The sequence below is a fragment of the Phalacrocorax aristotelis genome, chromosome 1 (assembly GCF_949628215.1).
Source record: "Phalacrocorax aristotelis chromosome 1, bGulAri2.1, whole genome shotgun sequence".
Taxonomy (NCBI): domain Eukaryota; kingdom Metazoa; phylum Chordata; class Aves; order Suliformes; family Phalacrocoracidae; genus Phalacrocorax; species Phalacrocorax aristotelis.
The window spans coordinates 24768203-24788190 of NC_134276.1; the positions used below are offsets into that span (position 1 = coordinate 24768203).

The 19988-nt window shown below is 38.9% G+C and overlaps 1 protein-coding gene across 2 annotated transcripts in view; it reads left to right on the plus strand.

Annotated features, from left to right (window-relative positions):
• Nucleotides 1-206: 206 nt before the first annotated feature.
• The window catches only part of B3GLCT (beta 3-glucosyltransferase), a 65939-nt gene continuing 46157 nt past the window's right edge, over nt 207-19988 (plus strand). The window contains exons 1-4 of one of the 2 annotated variants that reach the window (XM_075084624.1): nt 207-449; nt 8546-8607; nt 11631-11670; nt 17184-17293. In XM_075084624.1, the coding sequence (XP_074940725.1) occupies nt 362-449; nt 8546-8607; nt 11631-11670; nt 17184-17293 (300 nt within the window). In that variant the 5' untranslated portion in view covers nt 207-361. The remainder of the gene's footprint in view (nt 450-8545; nt 8608-11630; nt 11671-17183; nt 17294-19988) is intronic. The other variant, XM_075084631.1, reaches the window with a different exon arrangement.

Here is a 19988-nt window from a genome sequence, read left to right on the forward strand (position 1 = left end):
GCGGGTGCCGTGGGGAGCCGGCGGCCGGCTCGGGAGGGCTGTGGGGCGGCAGAGGCCCTGCCTGCTGCCGGGCCCGGACGCGGCGGGGGGCGCGAGGGGACGCGGGGGGCCCGAGGGCGCCGCCGCTCCCGCCTCCGCCCGCCAGAGGGCGCCGCGGCCGCCGCTCCGCCCCCCCCCCCGCCCGCCCGCCCGGTCCTGCCGGGCCCGGCGGGGGGGGAGGACGGGAGGAGGGCGGGCTGCCGGCGGCACCGCTACCAGCCGGAGGCCGCTCGCCCGCGCTCTTGCGGCAGAGGCGGGCAGCCGGGCGCGCTGTGCCCCTCTCCTCCTCCTCCTGCCGTGCGGCTCGGCGGCCCTCGCCAAGATGTCTCGGGAGCCCGGCTGCAGTCGCTGGCTCTTCTTCGCTGCGTGCGCCCACCTCTTCTTCCTTCTCCCGCCGCTCCGCACCCGGGGTGAGTGACCGGGGGCCGGGCCGGGCCGCCATGGCGAGGTGAAGGGGGGCGGCGCGGGACGCTCGGCCCCTCCGCGGGGGCGACGAGGGGGAGGAGGGCGCGGGACAGAGCCCGGTGAGCGCGGGGCGGGGCGGGGGCTGGCCGGAGCCGCCGCTTCCTCACCCCGCGTCCCGCCCCGAGAGGGGGAGCGGGCGGGGAGGCGGGAGGTGCCCCGTCCCCAGAAGTTTGCCAGCGAGCGGCGCAGGGCGGGCTCCCGGTGCCGGCCCGCGCTCGGACCCTTCCCGCCCTCGGCCGGGGCCCGCGGCGGTGCGGGGCCCGGGGCAAGCCCTCGCCACGGGCGCCGGTCCTCCAGCAGCCGGCCGCTCCGGTGAGAAAGTCTTCATTAAACAACTGGTTAAACCCACCGCGAAGCCACTCGTGCTGGTGTGTGAAATAGCGCCTTAATGACCGAGTGTTGCTGAGAGAAGGTGGGAAGGTGATACCGCCCGGTGAAAATGTCAGCATAGCGGGAAAAAAACCAAACCCATATTACTATATTTTAGAGACGTTTTTAATGTGTCTGGGCAGGTGGGAGAAGATTAAAAGAGGCGGGTTAGTAGTATGTCAGCAGGTGGGTCGCTACAGGCTCTTGGAGTTAGGAGCTGTTGCCGTGAGTGTAAGAGACAGAAATAAATGTTTACATCTGTTCTGTTTCTCATTACTTCTGTTACTGAACGTTTCCATCTCTGCCAGCGTAGGCTTGTCGGTTTGTTCTGAGCCTTTGGGTTTTATTCTCTTCTGCTACCGTGGCTTGTGGATCAAAATCCTGCAGCGAAAACCTGGTACAAATAAATCCTGTTTTCAGCAAAGTAAAACTGTGATATTTTGATTTCTCTCATGTAAAACACTTTTACTTTCACCTACGCAGCTTAGTTTTTGGAGGAGTCCTCATATGCTACTGCTTTTCTTAAACCTGTATTTCATTCTTTCTGGGGTGAGTAGTTTTGCTCCAGTGCTTCGACAAGGTATTATAGTACTTGTAACCTGAAACGGATTGTAATCATAGTCAGAGAACAGCAGCTTCAGTTTTTCCCGTGTATATGTATATTTTTTGTACATACATACATGCAGGTAGAAGGCAGAAATGTTGAAACGTGGGTTCTTGTTTGTGCAATTACCTCCTGTTTTGTAGGTCTTGATTAATGCTTGTATAGAATTTGTTCACCTCAAGCTTATTGCAGTATCCTGGATTTCTGGTAGTGGTTTGGGTTTGGGTTTTTTTTTTAAAATATCCTTTTATATAAAAGTCCTTTCTTTCATAAATAAATTTCTTTCAAAAACCCCGTGCTTTTGAGATGGCCAGGATAGTAAGTTTGCAAAACAATCAGCTTTGCTTTTGGAAAACAGAAGTAATTTGGATTGCATTTCACAGAAGAAAACAGCTTGTCTGTGGGTAGTTAAGTCATTTCATAAATTCCAGCTTGCAGGTGGCAGCTTGCAGAATGGGAAAACGTATTCAGATGATTTTGTTTGGCCTAACTTCTAGACAATCAGAAGGGATAATGATTATGCTTTTTCTTCTACTGTTTTTCTTTGCTTGCCTTTTGTAGAGGTACTGGTGTATACAGCACTCATTTAGACATTTCAGTGGTAATTTCAGCTGTCTTCTTCCCATAGCTTGAAGAAATTTAGTAAAGAAATAAAATGAGTTGCTTTTATTTTATGAAAAGCTTCAGATGCTGGAAATTTGCTCACATCACCCCCTTCTCCCCCCCCTTTCTCTTTGCCCATCTTGGGTTGATAAATCTGCGCGTCTTTGTTCTTACCTGGCTAGACCAGGGTCTTTGATGCTGATAAGGTAGCAACAATGAAGAAATATTATAAAAGCTTGCATATAAATACATGAAACTAATTTATTTTGCTTGCTAGCACTCCCAGGCAGTCTCATTATGGAAGATCCTGTCTCTTTGACAGTGTCAGTGCAGATTTTCTCTGGAATCGTGTCAATCCATAGAATCTTACGTTCTTTGAAAACTTGGGAGGGGGAAGAAACCCAACCAACGCCCAACCAAAACAAAAGTAGGCTTTCCATTAAATTATAATTAGAAGCGTAAAGAAATTATATTTCAAATGTTTTGTCTATTCTGTACAACATAATCAATGGCTTTCATTATTTGAAGTGGTTATTATCAGTCATGGTTTTGCCATACGTAGGTCATAAGCTCGTAACTTTTTTGTAGCTCATTTAAACTGACCCACAGGCCGGTGAGGTGATTAGAATGACTCTGAGGTCAGTCAGCCTTGAATCAGACCATAAAGGAGGAAGATAATAGAAGTGTTCCCTTTCTGCCTTAAATGGATTTTGTCTGTGAAAGCAAAAGCATTAACTCCTCAGTTTTTAACATCCTTTGCACATAAAGGACATAAAATTGTAAATGTTTGGAAGTTGTTTACACTCCAAAGGGTAGTACTGAAGAAAGGATCACTTCTATGTTTATAATACGGTATTATAACATCAAATATATTTATACAGTATGTTGTATTTTAATACTACAATATTTACATCCATTTTCCTAATAGTTTGTTGGCACATATTCCTGCAGTTCAGCTGCTGAACAATGAACATAAATGACTGAGTTTTACTTTCTGGTGTTATAAGCAAGTCTATTTACTCACCAAAATTTTAATTGAAATAATGGAACACTTGAGAAAAATAAATAGGAAATGAAGCTGCTTATGTTACATTCTCTGATTAAATTTCCAGGTTTTGAATGGGTCCAAAAAATGTTGTCTAGCATTTTCAGATCTGCTTTCAAAGGAAATAAAGATAAGATTGATGAAAATAAAGAGCTTTAAAACCTTTCTAAAATTTTTACTTTCTTACTTGTTCTCAGTTCTTGAGCATTTAGCAAAAGGAGGGGAGGCATAGCAATTGACACACTTAGCTTCTGTCTGCTTGTGCCAAATGATGTGAACAGCTACCTGTGTTAAACTTCAAAGTACACAACGCATTAAATAATGAAGTGACAAACGCAAAATTATGGGTTGCACTTAAGACAGTGCCTTGCTGTTTTTTTCTGCTTAGATAGCTTTGTTTGTGAGAAATCATCCAGTTAATCACCCTAGCCTTTTTGGTTACTGTGGTGCCTACACAGTTTACACTTTTACCAGCTAATCAGCGGCTTCTTGCAATGTATTTTCTCTATGCTCTATGGTAAGTCAGTGGTCCACCTGAGGTATGCTTGCATTGCATCAAAAAACTCAAAGGGACTAGATGAAATTGTGGATTTAGCAAAAGTACCTTGAGCTGCAGAGGTTGATGTGTGTCTTAGGGAGTTCTATACTGAAGGAAATCTGTTGTAGTTGTCTGAATTAATAATGATGTTTGCACATCAAAAATTACTGTTTTGTTATAGCAGCATCTGATAGCTCCCAGACATAGGTCATCCTTCTTTGTGCGTGTGTACTTTACATGCAACAAAAAGATATCCTTGCCGTGGAGAGTTTACAGTTTCTACCTGTGTCGTCCAACTGATCTGGTCATGAGCTGCTTTGTGTAGCTAGAATTTTTCTACCTGTGGTCCACTCCTGGGCACACCTTTTTCATAAACCTCTTGGGAGTGAATTGTGGGTGGATGAATTCATCTTGGACATCTTAGAGACGTCCACTTGTGCCCAGGCACTGTATTTCCTACCTATCCTCTGGCCCCTTTGTTGATAAGTTATATGCCATGTTCTTCTCGTGCCGCCCTTTCCCCAGTAAATCCTTAGAAGAGGATATTTATTTCCAGGCTGAGAGATCAGGTTGCTTAGCCAGAACAGTCTGGGCCATATGTTAGTAAATTCAAGTCTTACCCCACAAGTGCATTACGGTTTACTTCTGAAGACTGCTTTACTTGTACCAAATTACGTGCGCATAGCAGATTTGCTAATAAGGCAGTGGAGGGGCCGTGGCATATTTGTTGCTAAAATAAATTCATACAGTCTGCATGAGTGAAAAGCTTGGTTACTGTTGGTGAAGACTCTTGAGGCTTTTTTTTTTGGTGGTGTCTTCAGGGGTCTGGTAGTCTGTTTAGTGAATCGTTCTTCAGTAGTTTAAAAATAGTCTGAACAGTTCCTGTCTTATCATTAAAATGTATTTGCTGGAAAAAATCTTCCTGAAATACTTAATGTAAAATATACTGAGTCATTTTAATATGTTTATTTGTTGGGAAAGAAGTGGAGGCTGCATGTATGAAACCACAGGGAATAAGAATAATGGTATTTAGAGAGACTTTAATGTTCGTGGTAATATTGGTTTGTTTAAGAAATGATGTGTGAGTGTTGAAGTTGCACTGTATGTCAGGGCAGCTGCAACAAAATCTATTTTTAGTCAGGCATATTCGGTCTACCCCTGTCCTCAACAGTATGGAAGGATTGATATGGGAGATGGTCCAAGAGAGCTGGTTGATTTTCAAGGTTCACCTCCTAAAAGCTTAAGAGTCTGTCCCCACATGCAGGAAGGTGAGCAAAGATGGCAGGAGGCCCACATGCATGAACAAGGAGCTCCTGACAAAACTCCAGCATAAAAAGTAAGGATGCAAGAGGTGGAAACAGGGTCAGGTCAGTCCAAGAGTAATATGGAGGCACTGTCCAAGAGTGCAGGTGTGCCGTTAGGAAAGCCAGAGTCTACCTTGAGTTGAATCTGGTGAGGGATTCAACTTGTGAAAGGCAAGGAAAAGGGCTTCTACAAGTGTATCAACAGCAAAAGGTAGACTAGGGAAAATGTGCGCTGCCTTCTAAACGGGGGAGGGACTTGGTTAAAAGAAGGACATGGAAGAGGGTGAGGAACTCAAAACCTCTTTGCCTTGGTCTGTACTGGTAAGACCCATCTTCAGCAATCCCAGGCCCCCAAAACTCATGGCAGAGTCTGGAGCAAAGAAGAGTTACTCTCACTGGTGGAGAACCAATTTAGGGAACATTTAAACAAACTGGATGTATAGAAGTCCACAGGACCTGATGGGAGGCACCTGCAAGTGCTGACAGAGCTTGACGATGTCAATGCAAGGCTACTCTTGATAATCTTTGAAAGGCCATGGTGACTGGGGGAGATTCAGAAGATTAGAAGAGAGCAAATGCCACTCCTGTCTTCAAGGAGGGCAAGGAAGAGAATCAGGAAACTATAGGTTGGGCCGGTTTCACCTCAGTCCTTGGGAAGGTGGTGGAGCAAATAATCATAGATACAATTGCCAAACAGGGAAGGACAAGACCAACATACAAAGGACAAGAAGGTGATTGGGAGAAGTCAGCATGTTTTTATGAAGTAGCAATCATGCTTGACTAACCCAAAAGACTTCTGTGATGATACAACTGCCTTCATGAATGTGGGAAAGCAGTGGATGTTACTTATCTCAGCTTCAAGTTCAGTACTGTTTCCTATGTCATACTCAAACTGATGAAGTATCATCTAGATATGTGGACAGTGAGATGGACAGAAAACTGACTTGCTGGGCTCACAGGGTCTAATCACTGGCATGGTGCACTCCAGGCATTGATAATGGCTCCAGTAGTGTGTAGCCTCTTTATTAATGACCTGGACAATGAGACAGTGCACCCTCAGCAAGTTTGCAGAGGATACAAAATGGACAGGAGGGTTTGTTGCACCAGCTGGTTGTGCTACAATTCAGAGGGACCTTAGTGGACTGGAGAAGTGGACAAAGAGGAAACTTGGAAAACCAAGTTCAATGAAGGGAAATGCCAAGTCCTGTCCCTGGTGAGGAGTCACCCCATGCACCACTAAACACTTGGGGCACACTGGAAAGCAGCTTTGCAGAGAAGGACCTGAGGGTCCTGGTGGTTAACAAACTGACCGTGAACCGGCAGTGCACCGTTGTGGCAAAGATGGCCAGCAGCCTCCTGGGCTGCATTGGGAAGAGGTCAGCAGGTCAAGGGAGGTGATCCTTCCTCGCTGCTCAGCCCTGGTGAGACACACCTGGGGTGCTGTGTCCAGGTCTGGGCTCCCCAGTACGAGAGAGGCATGGACATAATGGAGTGAGTGCAGCAAAGGACCATGAAGATTTTGAATAGATTAGAGCACCTGACAATAAGAGGAGAGGCTGAAGGAGCTGGGGCTGTTCAGCCCAGAGAAGAGAAGGTTCAGGGAGGATCTTACCAATGTGTAAATACTGGTGGGGGACAGTAAAGATGACAGAGACGGACTCTGTGGTGCTTAACAGGACATGAGGTAGTTGGCACAAAATTAAATACAGGAAATTCCATTTAAACAAGAAATTTATTATTTTCTCTAACAGTGATTGAACACTGGAAGAGGTTGCTCAGAGAGTTTGTGGAGTCTCTGTTGTAGGAAATACTCAAAACTTGGTCTGACTAGACAAGGTCCTTCTTGAGCATCCTGCTCTGGGCAGCAAGAGTGGACTAGATGATCTTCAGGGTTCCTTTCCAACCTCAACAATTCTGTGGTTCTATAACATGAAGATAAAGTAGATCGTTAAAATAATTCCCTGAAGAGCTTTATCTGTCTTCTCAAAGACAGTATGAAATAGGTCTTTGGTTTTGTTCCAGGTTATCTAAGTATTGTTTGATTTGTTTCAAGGATCATGTGCATGAATATTTTATAAATCTTAGAAGCAGTGTGGCATAGGTTGTTGAATGTTGTGGTGAGAGAGGCAGCATCCCTTGTCAATCACAGTTGTTTCAGGTCTCGTGTGCCATTCCTTAGCTGCATATTAAAAACTGAAAGTCATGAAAAACCTGCTTGTGTTCAGTTTTGCAAATAAGCCGAATTTATAAGGTGATAATTCTTCAGGTTAATACTATGTAATTAATACATTTTGTGGAATAAGGGTGTTTTGTGTTGATCTTGTAATTAGGATCATGTCAAGTAGATGTGGATCTGGTTTGTGTAGGGGAAGATATTTCTTAACTGGAGCCCTGAGTACTGTTACGTTGGAAGAGAAGGAGGAAAATGATCAGAACATGCTGTCAGCAAGGGACACAATATAGTTGATGAAATTTGGTCTCCAGTTGAAAAAGCGTAGGGCTATAGGTACTCAGAGATGTAGCGCCACAGACTTTGAAAAATCTTGTCTTCTTGCTTTCCTACATTCCAGGTTTCTTGCGTGTCAAAGGAATTGGCAGTTGCTAGCAATTCACTTTGAAATCAATTTCAAGCAATAAATAACTTAAATTTGCAGTGAGACACTCCGCTTGAATCTGTTGATTTTTTTTTTCCCCCGCCCCAGTTTTTAAGAAAACCATCTATTTGACCGTGATGAGTAGTATCTTGACTTCCTTCCAAATTATAGCAATTTACTTTCATTTGCATCTCTTTAGTACCTTTAAGAAAAGACTCCTTATGAAGAATTTTAGCAACGCTTTCTTACGTTAAATGAAACTACTTTTACAAATGAGCAAGTTGAGACAAATTGATTAGATGACTCCATCAACAAGGAAAAAAAAAAAGCTGGAACCCTGTTTCATGATTATTTTCCTAATACAAACCAGAAGTGTATGCATAAGGTAGTCTCAGCATAAAAGGTTTAAGATAATGCTAGGTCTGTCTAAATTAGCTCTTTAAGGTCTCCGTTCTTTTTGTAAACATTCATTTGGGCCTCTTATACATTAAAAAGTTTGACTGTTGTTCAAAGATGGCATTCAAAGTGTATGACAGCCGTTTTCAAGTTTGACAGAAATTTCAGTCAGCTGCTGTCAGTTTCTGTGGTTCCAAGTGAAGCTTTGGTAATCCAAACTTTAACCTAGAGTGGAACTCAGGTCTCCCATGTGATAGCACGTTTTGCTGTTGTCAAGTGAACTACTGGACTGAAGAGATTTGATTATTTTTTTTAAAAAAAAAAGGGATTTATTTGCCTTGAAGCAAAGATAAATTGGCTTCACATCAAAGAGTGATTTTTTTTCAGCAATGTATGGGAATAGAATTGTCGGGCAGCAAATGTATAAATTCTGTAAGAATGGACTGTCTTATGCTCATAAAGATTATTACTAATATAGTATCATTTAATGTGGAAATCTACCTAAATGTTTTTTTTCTCTGCTGCAGAACTTCGTCAAGTGTGAAAATGAGCTCCTATAATATGAAAAAAGTCTGATTTTTCTTTCAGCTTTTGCTGTAAGTGTAATTCCTGAAGGTGCAGAAGATGAGACTGAACTACCAGTGCTGCAGGTAACAAATTTTAATTGCCAGAGCAGGAACATTTTACAGACATTACAAAATCATTGGGAAGAGACCAGAGCAGAAAGCGGAATATCTGTGACATTATTTTGATCATTTATGTCAGTGGTACTGTGTGTCATATGATATCTTTCTGTTTTGTGTAGCATATAAGAGACCTTTAATGGGCGCAAGTTGCATGTAGCACTATTCTGCTAGTATTACTAGGATCTTAATTTATCCTATGGATTCTTAGAATTACTAGGATAAACTTAGCACTTCTGATTTGTTTCTTACGCTGGATTTTATGACTTATATTGACACTTGTATTAAGAGAATTAGGTTTTTGTGGTTTTGTTGTGGAATAAAATTATAATTTAGGATGCAATTTACTTTCTTTTTTTCCCAGATCAGCTGAAGAGTGCATTAGGAATTTACAGTAATAAAACCTTGGCGATTTTGCATAGCTTCTACAAATTGATAGTGTTACTGCTGTTGAGAATAGATTTTGAGTATATAACCTTTAGTAGTTCAGAGACAGGTTTTCCTTTCTTCTTGGTTTTGTTAAATATATAATAAAATGAGAGGGAAATGGCTGCGTCTCTGCTAAATTAGCATTATTACATATTGCTACCCAAGTCACGGCTCAAAGCTTGCGTATGAAATTTCAAATTAACAGATTAGAGGAACTAACAGTAGGGCTAGTACTGACCATTAAACACCATAATGGGTGTTAGCTGTGTATGCGTGTATGTCCTTTAAGAGACTTCTGTCTACCAATTTTTTTATAGGTAACTATTTATAACATATTTGTTCATGTATAAAAGAGATTGAAGGGAAGAAAATAAAATCAAAGTACTGGAATGAATTGAGAGTTAGAATCTATAACTGCCATTTAGATCTAGTGATCTCATGTCAGATGCAATACAAGTATGGTCAGAGATATGTGTTTCTAAATAATTTTTGGTTTTGATGATGATTGCTATATCTACAGTAATTTTCATAAATTAAAAATCTCCCTATTGCAAACTGCTGATCCGCTGCAGCGTATTTGGGAGACTGGGTCGTTCTCGTTTCATTACTTCTAAGATGCAGTTTGTCAAATTGCATTATTGTCTCAATCCAGCTGTTTAATGTTATCATTCTTATACAGGATATAATTTATGAAAGCTTCCCTACTATTTTAGAGTTTCTAAACCTTCCATCAGATGAAGTCAGAGGTGCCTCCTTAGAACTGCTCAGGCCAAAATAATTTTTTTTCTCCTTTTCTTGGTGTGTTACCAGGAATGTAACAGGCAACAATTGTTTTGTTTTGTGTTTTAAGAAAGGTAATTGTAACATACAGTTGTTCATCGCAGTGTGTACCACAAAACACATACTTCTTTGTTTGCACTGAAAATTAATCTTCCCATGTTGTTTATGATATCAATTAACTTAGAATGTTATTAAATTAGAATGTTACTGTGTATATTACACTGTAAGATGGCAGTACTGTGTACAGTCATCAAAATTACTTAGTCTTATAAGAATTTTTTTAAAGTTTATTGACCCAGTCAGCAAAAAAGGGTCATAAGCATGGATGCAATGCAGTCATTCTTGAAAAGGTCTTACAGATGGCTACCAAGGAAGTTGTAGGTTATGCATTTCAGTGTATAAGTCAGACCTGGAGAGATCATCTGATAAAGTAGGACTAAAAGGATTAGATGGATATGATATTAAAAAAAAGAGGGGGATAAAAAAATGTATTTATAAATAGGAATTAAGTCCCAAGGGTAGGAAAACTATATATGAGCTTATTACTGAGGAGTGCCTTGTATGGGATTTCTGTCTGAAGGTCTTAAAATGCTTGAACCAAGGTAAATCCTACAACATCCTTGTGCAATTAGTAAAGACCATCTTGATTTTACATGTGGAGAAGCACTGAGGTGCTGTTACCAGGGAGAAGTTGTGCCATCAACGAAGGCTCTGTTTTTCTTCCTACAACTTTTGTAGGAAGTGCAGAGCTGTTTCTGCAGTCCTATTTCTCTACTAGTCAGCAGTTCTTAAACAACAGGTCTCCACCCAGCCTCTGTTATTTAGAAGCAATTGAATATGCTCCTAAGATATTTTTATGTGTGTGTCTTGGTTTCCTGGTTAACAATGCAAATGCAATGTCACTGTTGTCTGTTCCTCAGCATTTTGTTAAAATTCCATCATAAATGTATCTGATACCTGAGTAAATCCCAGTGAAGTCATGTTATGTACAACTTTTTCATATTTATTTGTCTTGATATAAAATGCTTTTAAGTCTTCCTTTAAGAATTGTATTTCAGTAGTGGCTTGATAGTGGATCAAATGAGTAAAAGTGTGTGGGCTTTTTTTTTTTATATACTGAACAGGTGTGTTTGTATTACAGAGTTCCATATTCCAAACTTTGTGCTCAGGAGATAAATATTTTTATAAGAAAAAAAAAAAAAGACATTGTTACTATTACCGTAAAGAGCTCCGGTATAAATTGAGTGATATACTATGATGTAATGATAACCGTGATATATGGAAAAGCATTCTCTTTCCCTTTTTTCTTTTTTTGCTGTCTTGTCTAAGTAAGTGTAATAGTATACAAACATATAGATGATCAGTTTCAGTTCTTGATGATGAAAACCTTTTTACTTTATTAATATTTATTTTATTAATAATATTATTAATTCATATTATTAATATAATTAACATTATTAATTATAAATATAATCTATATTATTAATATTATTATTACTTAATGATAATATTATTATTACTTAATGATAATATTATTATTACTTAATGATAATATTATTATTACTTAATGATAATATTATTATTACTTAATGATAATATTATTAATAATTAATGATAATATATTAATAAATTATTATTAATAATAAAAAAACCTTAGTTCTTGAGTTAAAACCTCTATGTATGCATTTACAGTCTGATGAATGCTTTGACTCCCTGTGTCTCTACAGAAATATTTGAGTTTTTGTGTGTATCCTTATTTTGATTTTTCTCCTTTCTTCTAGAAGTCTGAAAAAAGCGGAACAATTAGTAAAAGAAGCAGAGGTAAGTACTGCATAGTCTGTATTTGTTTTCACTTGTGGCTTCCTTTTTAGTATAAATAAAATATGGTTGTGCTCTGAAAGATGACTGTGTGAACAGTGCCTAAACGCTCAAAAGCATTGTTAGTTAACTGCCAATTCCCCAAAACTTCATTTTTTTATTTACTCATATAGTCTCATCAAACAGAAGCTTCTTGATCTATCTTTGTGTTTGCAATTCTTGTAGTTAAGCGTTTTTCTGAAAATGTGTGCTTGCGCTATGAAAATGATGCATTGCTTTTTGGAGTACACTGTATTTTAAAATCAAATTTCATGATACTTGGTAGTAGTTCATGTAAAAATGTGACATGAAACTGAATTTTACAGTTCTGCTAGGCTCTCATGGTACTTGTAATAACTAGGGTTATTATAAAGTACTTGTAATAACTTTGCAATATCTGGAAACAAGTATTTAATGCCAAACATTAATAGGATACTGAGGTGTAAAATATGTTTTTACTGGACATGTGACATAAATGATGAGAACAAAAGTTTTGCAAGCTACTGCCTTTTCTGAAAACAAGTCTGATGTCATTTCAGCAAAAAGTTTACAGACCTGAGATAAGGACTTGCAATTTCTGTACTGAACCTAGTGCTGCCTCTGCTATACTATAGCAGTTCAATTCTTAAAGCCTCTTGGACTGTTATGGTACTGGTCACTCTTCTAAACCCTGAGCACTTGGGTGCGCTTTTTTTAAAAAGAGCCAGCTTGACCATGTCTCTGTTGCAGCAGTTTCTGAGCAGCTGCAAGTTCATTCTGACATCAAAGCTGAACACTAGGAAGACTTAGCATGCTTTTAGTGAGTTGCTAACAGAACTCTGAATGGTGCTGAGATCTTGTTTTTGTTTGTTGGCTTTTTTTTTTTGGACTTAGTTGCAAGCTCTGTCCCTAACACAGATAACCACTTTTGTGGAAAATAATTAAGTCAGCTGTTCCATTAATCTGTTTTACCACTGAAAGGTCAGGACCTTTCTGTAGAAGCTTTGGTATTCTGTTTCCCTGTTCACCCATCCTTATCTGGTGTCAAAGAAAGTCCATTTCCTCTTTGTGTTCTTTAATCACTTTCTGTGGAATCTCCACTCAGCCAGTTGCTGGTTGCTGCTTTCATCACTCCCAGCAGACCTGCTGAGTCTCACTTCATAAAACACCAGGGACATATGGACAAGACTCTCTTGGATTCTGACTATGCTCAGTTTTCATAAGTTTTAATATAATCTCATTACTTAGAAAAGTTATATTTAGGAATGCTTCAATGGTACATTAGTGATGTAACTACCATCTGTCATCTATTGTTTGTTTCAGTAGGAGATCACTTTAAAGCAGACAAACAAAAGTATTTTATGCAGCAGGTAGCAAAATGTAGAAACTTTTTGCCACAGGAGGTAGTGGAAGTGGACCATACCAGCAGTTTCAAATAGGCAGCAATGTGGCTTCTGGCATTTCCTGGTACAATAGTTGGGGATGCTGTTAGAGTATGAGGAACACTGGAGAAAATGAATGTCTTTTGGTGTCCCTACATAGTGTTTCCTGTTGCTACTGTTAAAGACAATACACTGGACTAGATGGACCATTGCTCTGATGTAATATATAATTTCTAATGTTTGTTGTCTTTTTTTTTTAAATGAGATTCTGCCTCCTCTTAAGAAAGAGTTTCGTTTGTTGTTGTTTTTTAAGTCTCTCTTAACCCATTTTGGTGGGTATAATCAAGGAAGGACTTGAATCAGAGAATGAAGTTCTTGATGGTTCTTAGTTCCTGTGATATTTTTCATTCTTCTTTTTCAAACTTATACAAGAAAACCCTTTCTCCCGTATAAATAAGCTGTACCTTTGTAACAAGGAGGCAGAGTTACGATTTGTAGTTTTACTTTCAGAGTTTTAAAGGGTCTTTTTAACTGTCCTTAGCCAAGCCGTTGAAGACGGGTATCAACATCTTGATATCCTAGTCATTGGGAAGATAAGTATAATACAGAGGAGACTGAACTTCATGTACGAATGGTTGCTTTGTCTACTCAGAATGTGATGTAGCTTTCTGGATTGGCTGGTGTGCAAAGAGTTTCATGCATGGATATGATATAGTCCAGCCAAAAGATCAATGATGTGACTTACCAATGTTGGGTCATCATTGCCATACCATGGCAAAGAGTCTTGCCCTTCAGGTGGATGTACAGGTACTCTACTGGTGGATGTATTTGTCCCAAATGGTAGTCCATATTGTTGACCAACAGTATTTTCAGCTTTTAGAACATTTGAATAACAAAAGCAAATCTCCTCTTGAAGTGAGGCACTGGCTATTTCAGGCTAGTGTACAAGCGTTTCGCCTTCTTTGGGAACTAAAGGAAGCATTGAGCTTGGGAGCATGAGGTCTCTAGATTCCTTCTGCAGTCTGTGGAAAGAGAGGGGCGATTCCAGACGGTGACTGAGATTCAAGGTGGGTCGAGTCATTCTCTCTGAAGATATTCCTCTCACCACAAGAGTATTTACTAGCTTTTGGCTGTTTTTTGTTTTTTTTTTTTTGTTTTTTAACTTGTGTATTAAATGAGGGAAGAAGAATGAAGTAGCCTTGAGGCTTTTTTGGGTTTTTTGTTTTGGTTTTTTTTTCTTGGATTTGATTCTTGCAAATATGGTGATGTTATACTTTGTCTGATCTGCAAATACCTGCAATATTCTGAAAGGATCAGAAGTATTTCTTGCAGTTATATCCTTCTAATATCCTGCCTGGCCTAGTTCTGCATTTTATCTGGGCTCTCTAGGAATTAGCGAGGAAAGTTTGGGTGGAAAGGTGAGAACAAAATGCAAGATTTAAATAAGTATTTTCTTTAGTATCAGAGCAAATGCATAAGTGATGACCTTTTTTTATTTTGGTTAAGCAAGTGTTAAGACACATCAAGAGTTCTGAAGTGGTAAGCAACATACTTTTTATGTATTACAAAACTATGAAAGGGTGTGAAGTTTGAGAATAACTGGTTATTATTATTTCTAATTTCAAGAAGTAATCAAGTGTACTAAAAATGGTGGTTTGGAATTGATTTTAAAGGGGTTTTTTGGATGTTACTAGGGTAAGTAGTTTAGTAAAATTCAGGAAATAGAAATATCAGAAGTACTCAAACTGTGTTGAGAGTGTTTGAAGTTAGGGTGGCTATATCTGGGCTATAAATCATCATGGAATCTGTCTTTTCTGTTGATGCCTTCTCTACCTTTTGGCAGTGTTTGCCATGGCATGGCAATGATCAGTGATGCCACTTACCAATGTTGGGTCATCTTTTGGCTGGACTATAAAACATCCATGCAGTGATGACACCGATATTTTAATACACTGAATATTTTTTTTATCAACTAGCAGAGGAATCCAATTGCCATTGGATTAAGGCAGTTAACACCAAAGCAGTTATTAGATTACTCCTGGAAAGTATTCTATTGTGGGATATCACAGCTATTGTGAAATGTACCGTAAGTGAAACAGTGTAATTCAGATGGTTGCATATCTGTAAATGTACTGATACTAAACCAGTAATTATTTACAGCAGTATAGTTATTGCTTTTATCTCTGGGGCTATTTTCACTGTTGTGCATGTATATTTAGCCTTTTGACTTTCACTAGCATCACTGAAGTCTAATTTTAATTTTTGCATGGAAATCTAGCAAATTTCTGGCTAGATAGCAAATAGCTGCTATTCGGACATTTTTATTGTGCATGTTTTTTTAAGCAGCTTGGGTGGGTCAGAGCATGAAGGAACTCTGCGTGGGGAAAAATGTGAAATCAGAACTAATATCTGTCAGTACTTATGCCATCTCTGCAACTTTATCACCAGAAACCTCACAGAATTTTATGTTTTCAGAGTTTGTCTTGGTGAAGAAGCTAATACATTGAGGGAAAGAGTATCAGGGGAAAGGTAGAAAAACATAAAACTGCAACTTTGAGCTGTCATTAACTACATTAACAAGTAACTGTTCAGAGGAACAAACGAATGTAATCGATGGTCAGGTCTTGGACATGGCCATCTTATCTTAGCAAAGATATTTGGGGTTAATGCTCTTTTTGTTGCCACTGTTTTTCTCATGATCCTTCTTCATGTGCTCAGTTTTACGCTCCTTGTGACTACTATTTTCCTGCTTTGGACATTTATTCTCCATCTTTGTTCCGCTGTTCTTCACTCATTTCTGCTCTATTTGCTGAGTTAACATTTTTAACCTAGAGGTCAAGATCTTGTGAACAAGGGCCTTTTAGGTTGAGTTGATCTATGATACAAGAATATACATTTTAAAAATAATTATTGCATGAAGTAAAACTTGAATTTATATTGCAGTGAAACTGCAGATTAGAAGTGTTGAAATACTGTGCTGCCTGAAAAGAAGTTTCCCGTGCTTTCTCTAAGGTGCTCTCTCCTTGGGATGTTTATCTTCACACAGACCTTGCCTGTAGTAAAATCTGGCAGCTTTGTCATACGTAACTCTCTGGATTTTCTCTACTGAACTTTCATTCTGGACTGTCTTCAATTTGCCATCTCCTGTGTCTCATTGAAGGTTTGGTTTCAGTGGAATACCAGTAACTCTTACTTAGAGTAAGCTTAGAAAGCTCTCCTAGAGGTTTTATATCTTGGTCTTGGGTGGGCTGTGCAGCACAGGTCAAACTTCCTCAGAATTTTGGAAGGGGCATCTGTCCTCCCCTCTTCCTTTCACCTTTTCATCCTCTGCTGTGTTCTGCTTCTGAATGGGATTGAATCTGCCTGTTTTTATTAGCTTTCGAAGTGCTGAGAGATTATTCTATCTGTCATCAACAAATCTGGCTGTTTTCAGCTTCTCCATGGTATCAGCCTTCATCACCTACTTGTATTTTTTAATCAGCATTTTTTTTCAGTCTATAAATGTTTGCAAAGCTACTTCATTATTTTCTTTTAAATTTCTCACAGTCTCCGCTCCTGTTGAAAGTTCTTAACTGTGCTGCATTTAAACACTGTAAGCACGCATTTGAGGGGTTGATGTTGTCCTGCCAGATGAAACTAGTACCTCGTTGTTCTCACACGAGTCTCTCTTCATCTGATGTTTGTTTCTGGGTAGGGTTTTAAGCTCTTTATTGAGGAAGCATCTCTTCCATTTCGTGTTCATCCATTGCATAGCGAGGGCAGATTCTGCTCTATGACTAACACATTTTAAGTCTGTTAATAATGAGTGCTGGTATATTGGAGAAAAAGGAACTTAATGACTGTGGCTACTGTTAACTGCAGGCATAAGTTTCTTTGTTGCTGCACATCTACTAGTCATATCATACTTTTTATGTGTTAATCCTTAAAAGGACTGGTTTGGATTTTTTTGTCTGTTAAATTATGCCTTTTTATTATTTAATGAAAAGTTTGTGTAACTAAAGAAATAGCTTGCTATGTAATAGGTTCCCCCCCCCCCCACCTGGGTTCTCAGTAGCCTTGGAACAAAACTGAAAATAATTTATTTTGCCTTAAATCTTCTTATTTTCTGGTTCACAGAATTAAAAGAAATTGTATTTATCATCCAGAGTCAAAGTAATTCTTTTCATTCCAAGAGAGCAGAAGATCTAAAAAGAGATATTTTAAAACAGGCTGCAGATCTGGGAAAGGTATGTTTAGATAATATAGATTGCACCTTGTTATGTATGTTTTTACTGTGTTTTACTAAAAAAATAGTTTTCTGTTGCGCCTTTTTTTGGATCCATTTTATTAATTTGTCTTCTGTGTGTGCTTGTGAGAGAACTGTTTCAGTGGCTGTTTACTAATTGTATGCTGTGATGAATCACCAAATAATTTTAATTTGAACTATCTACCTTTTTGTATAATAACTGTGTGTGTTTGAATGGCGTTTGACATAAAAGTGATAACAAGGAAGTCTTGGAGTGTGCCTTTAAGAAAAAGTCAGATGCTTTCTTTATGAAGTGAAAAACATAGCATTTAAGCAATACTTAGAATAATTTTTGAGTGTTTTATTAGAGCCAATGAAGATGCTGTAATGCAGATTTTGTCAGAATTTCATTGCACAACTGTAGCACTGTGGCAGCAGAGCAGCAATGTATGTGGGCATGAAAATCCTGACACAGGATTCCCTACTTCCTACAACAGTAGTCTTCACAGCTCTCTTGCCAAGGGTCAGTATTAGCTCCCTCCCTGGTGCAGTACCTTCCCTAACTAATCCTTGTTCCTCTGCCACCCCACTGCAGACTAAGCTCTCTGCCTCTTGCCTGCTGGTGGGCCATGTTGGCCTGGGAGCTGCGTGTTGTACAAGTCTGGTTTTGACTTAACACTTTAATACGAAATTTTACTTGTAAAGCTTTAGCCTAGAGAGAAGAGGTTTTTAAGTGACTTACATTGAAAGTTAAGTGTACATAAACAATGTGTTATTTGTTTGTCTTCTATAAAAATAGAACAAAGTAAGAGGCATACATCCCTGACATGAAATAGCTTGCTGTGAGGTTATTGGACCCATTTTTCAATTCCAGGTTATTTTTGGAAAGGAAAAAGAAGTCTGATTTAAATCATCTTAAGTATCTTGGTCTTGGAGTGCCTAAATCAGGTTCCTGGATGTTTTAGGCTTCATTTATCCAAGCTTATCAAACCTGTTGTAATGAAATCCATTCTAAATGCAATTTTTAATCCCTTAATGAAATCAGTCATGTGAACAGCCTTTGTTCTGCGGAGTTCTGCTCTTTCAGAGTCCTCTTTGGGATTGGGGCAAGTGTTCAGCTACAATGCATGCAGAGAGGATTATGGCTTCGGTTGTTGAAAACAAGGATTTTAGTTGAGTTCTGAAATTGATGTTGCAGAATATGAATGATGAAAAGATCAATAAGTGGAAGTATAAATAGTTTCAATGTGGCAGGAATCTAGGCATGTTTTATGGGAGAGGTAAAATCTTTTTTTGCAATCAAAGAGTTGTACCTGTGAGTACTTCTGCCTTGAGCAAGCTGAACTGCCTTTTAAAAAACTTTTAATTAAGGAGATTCCTTTATTGAAATGCTGAAATGGTGATGCTTTTATCAGTAATAAGAGGTACCTGTTAAACAGCATTCATGGCATCTTAGAGAAGCATGGAAATACATCATACCAAAAATTTCAGACCTGAAATCTGGGAACAGGAGAAAGCCATCAAAGTAGAGGAAACAGTGAGCATAGCCTGCATGTACTTGCCATGTCTTGATTGTTTTTGTCAACTCGTGAGGCATGACCCAGTAATACTAACTATGGAGAAGAGACAGAAGGCTTCTTAACTTCCGCACATCAACATTTGAAGTTCGCATTTTTTATTAAACAGAACTCATATGAAATTATTATTTTCAGGCAAAGGAAGTTAAATCTTGTGTTTAAAGGACAACTGCTGTATTGAAACAAAGGACTGGATCAACTGAATCATCAGGCTCACTTGCCTGTAGTCACAGGACCAAACAATAGATGTTTAGTCCTTAAGGATTCATTAGTTATTATTTTCCTCTGTTTTAAAATGAGAAGTGGAAGCCAGCTGTTAAGTTCGTGTTATTTAATGAAACTAGAATATTTGCATTGCTTTAAAATAGATTACATCACTCGCATTCATGTTTATATTAATCTTTACAAGCATTTTGTCAATTTATTTTCTTTTACTCTGTACTGAAATAATTTTATGTGAAACTAATCTATAATTCCAGTCACCAGTAGATGTCAGTATTGTGTTCATGCTTAAAAGCATATCTAGCGATTTATTGAATATTAACCAAAACTCTTCAGTTAGAACATAGCAATGAAGAAAATTCCTGAAAATTTTCTGAGATTTCAGAGCATTAAAGAAGCTCTGTAAACTAGGCCTTCCTAAGAAGCACCAGATAAGAATAAGGGAGCTGTCAGAGGGTGAAATGATAATATTTGGGACTTTTCCCTTTCTTTCTTTGTAAAAAATTGAAAACCAGGATTACTGTTTCAGCTATTACATTGAAGACTAGAAGAGAGGTAAAATACAGTTTTTAAGAAATGATACATTTTGTCTGAAATAAAAATTAAAATAATTAAAAGTTATGCATACCTTAACTGTTTTAGATGCAGTTAATGCTATTTAACTGCCTGGGATTGTGACACTGTTTTGAAGACAAAGGTCTGTGTATTTCTTTATGAAAACTGGTATAGTAGAGCAAATGCTCTTTTTTCTTTTTCCTTCTTGAAGGTTCTTATATTGAACACCTTTAGCCGATTCGTTATGTTCAAAAAAATTTATTTCTCCTGAAAAGCAGAGAGACTAAATAGCATCATCTGTATATTAACCAGAAGAAATACAGCAAATTAGTACTATTCATT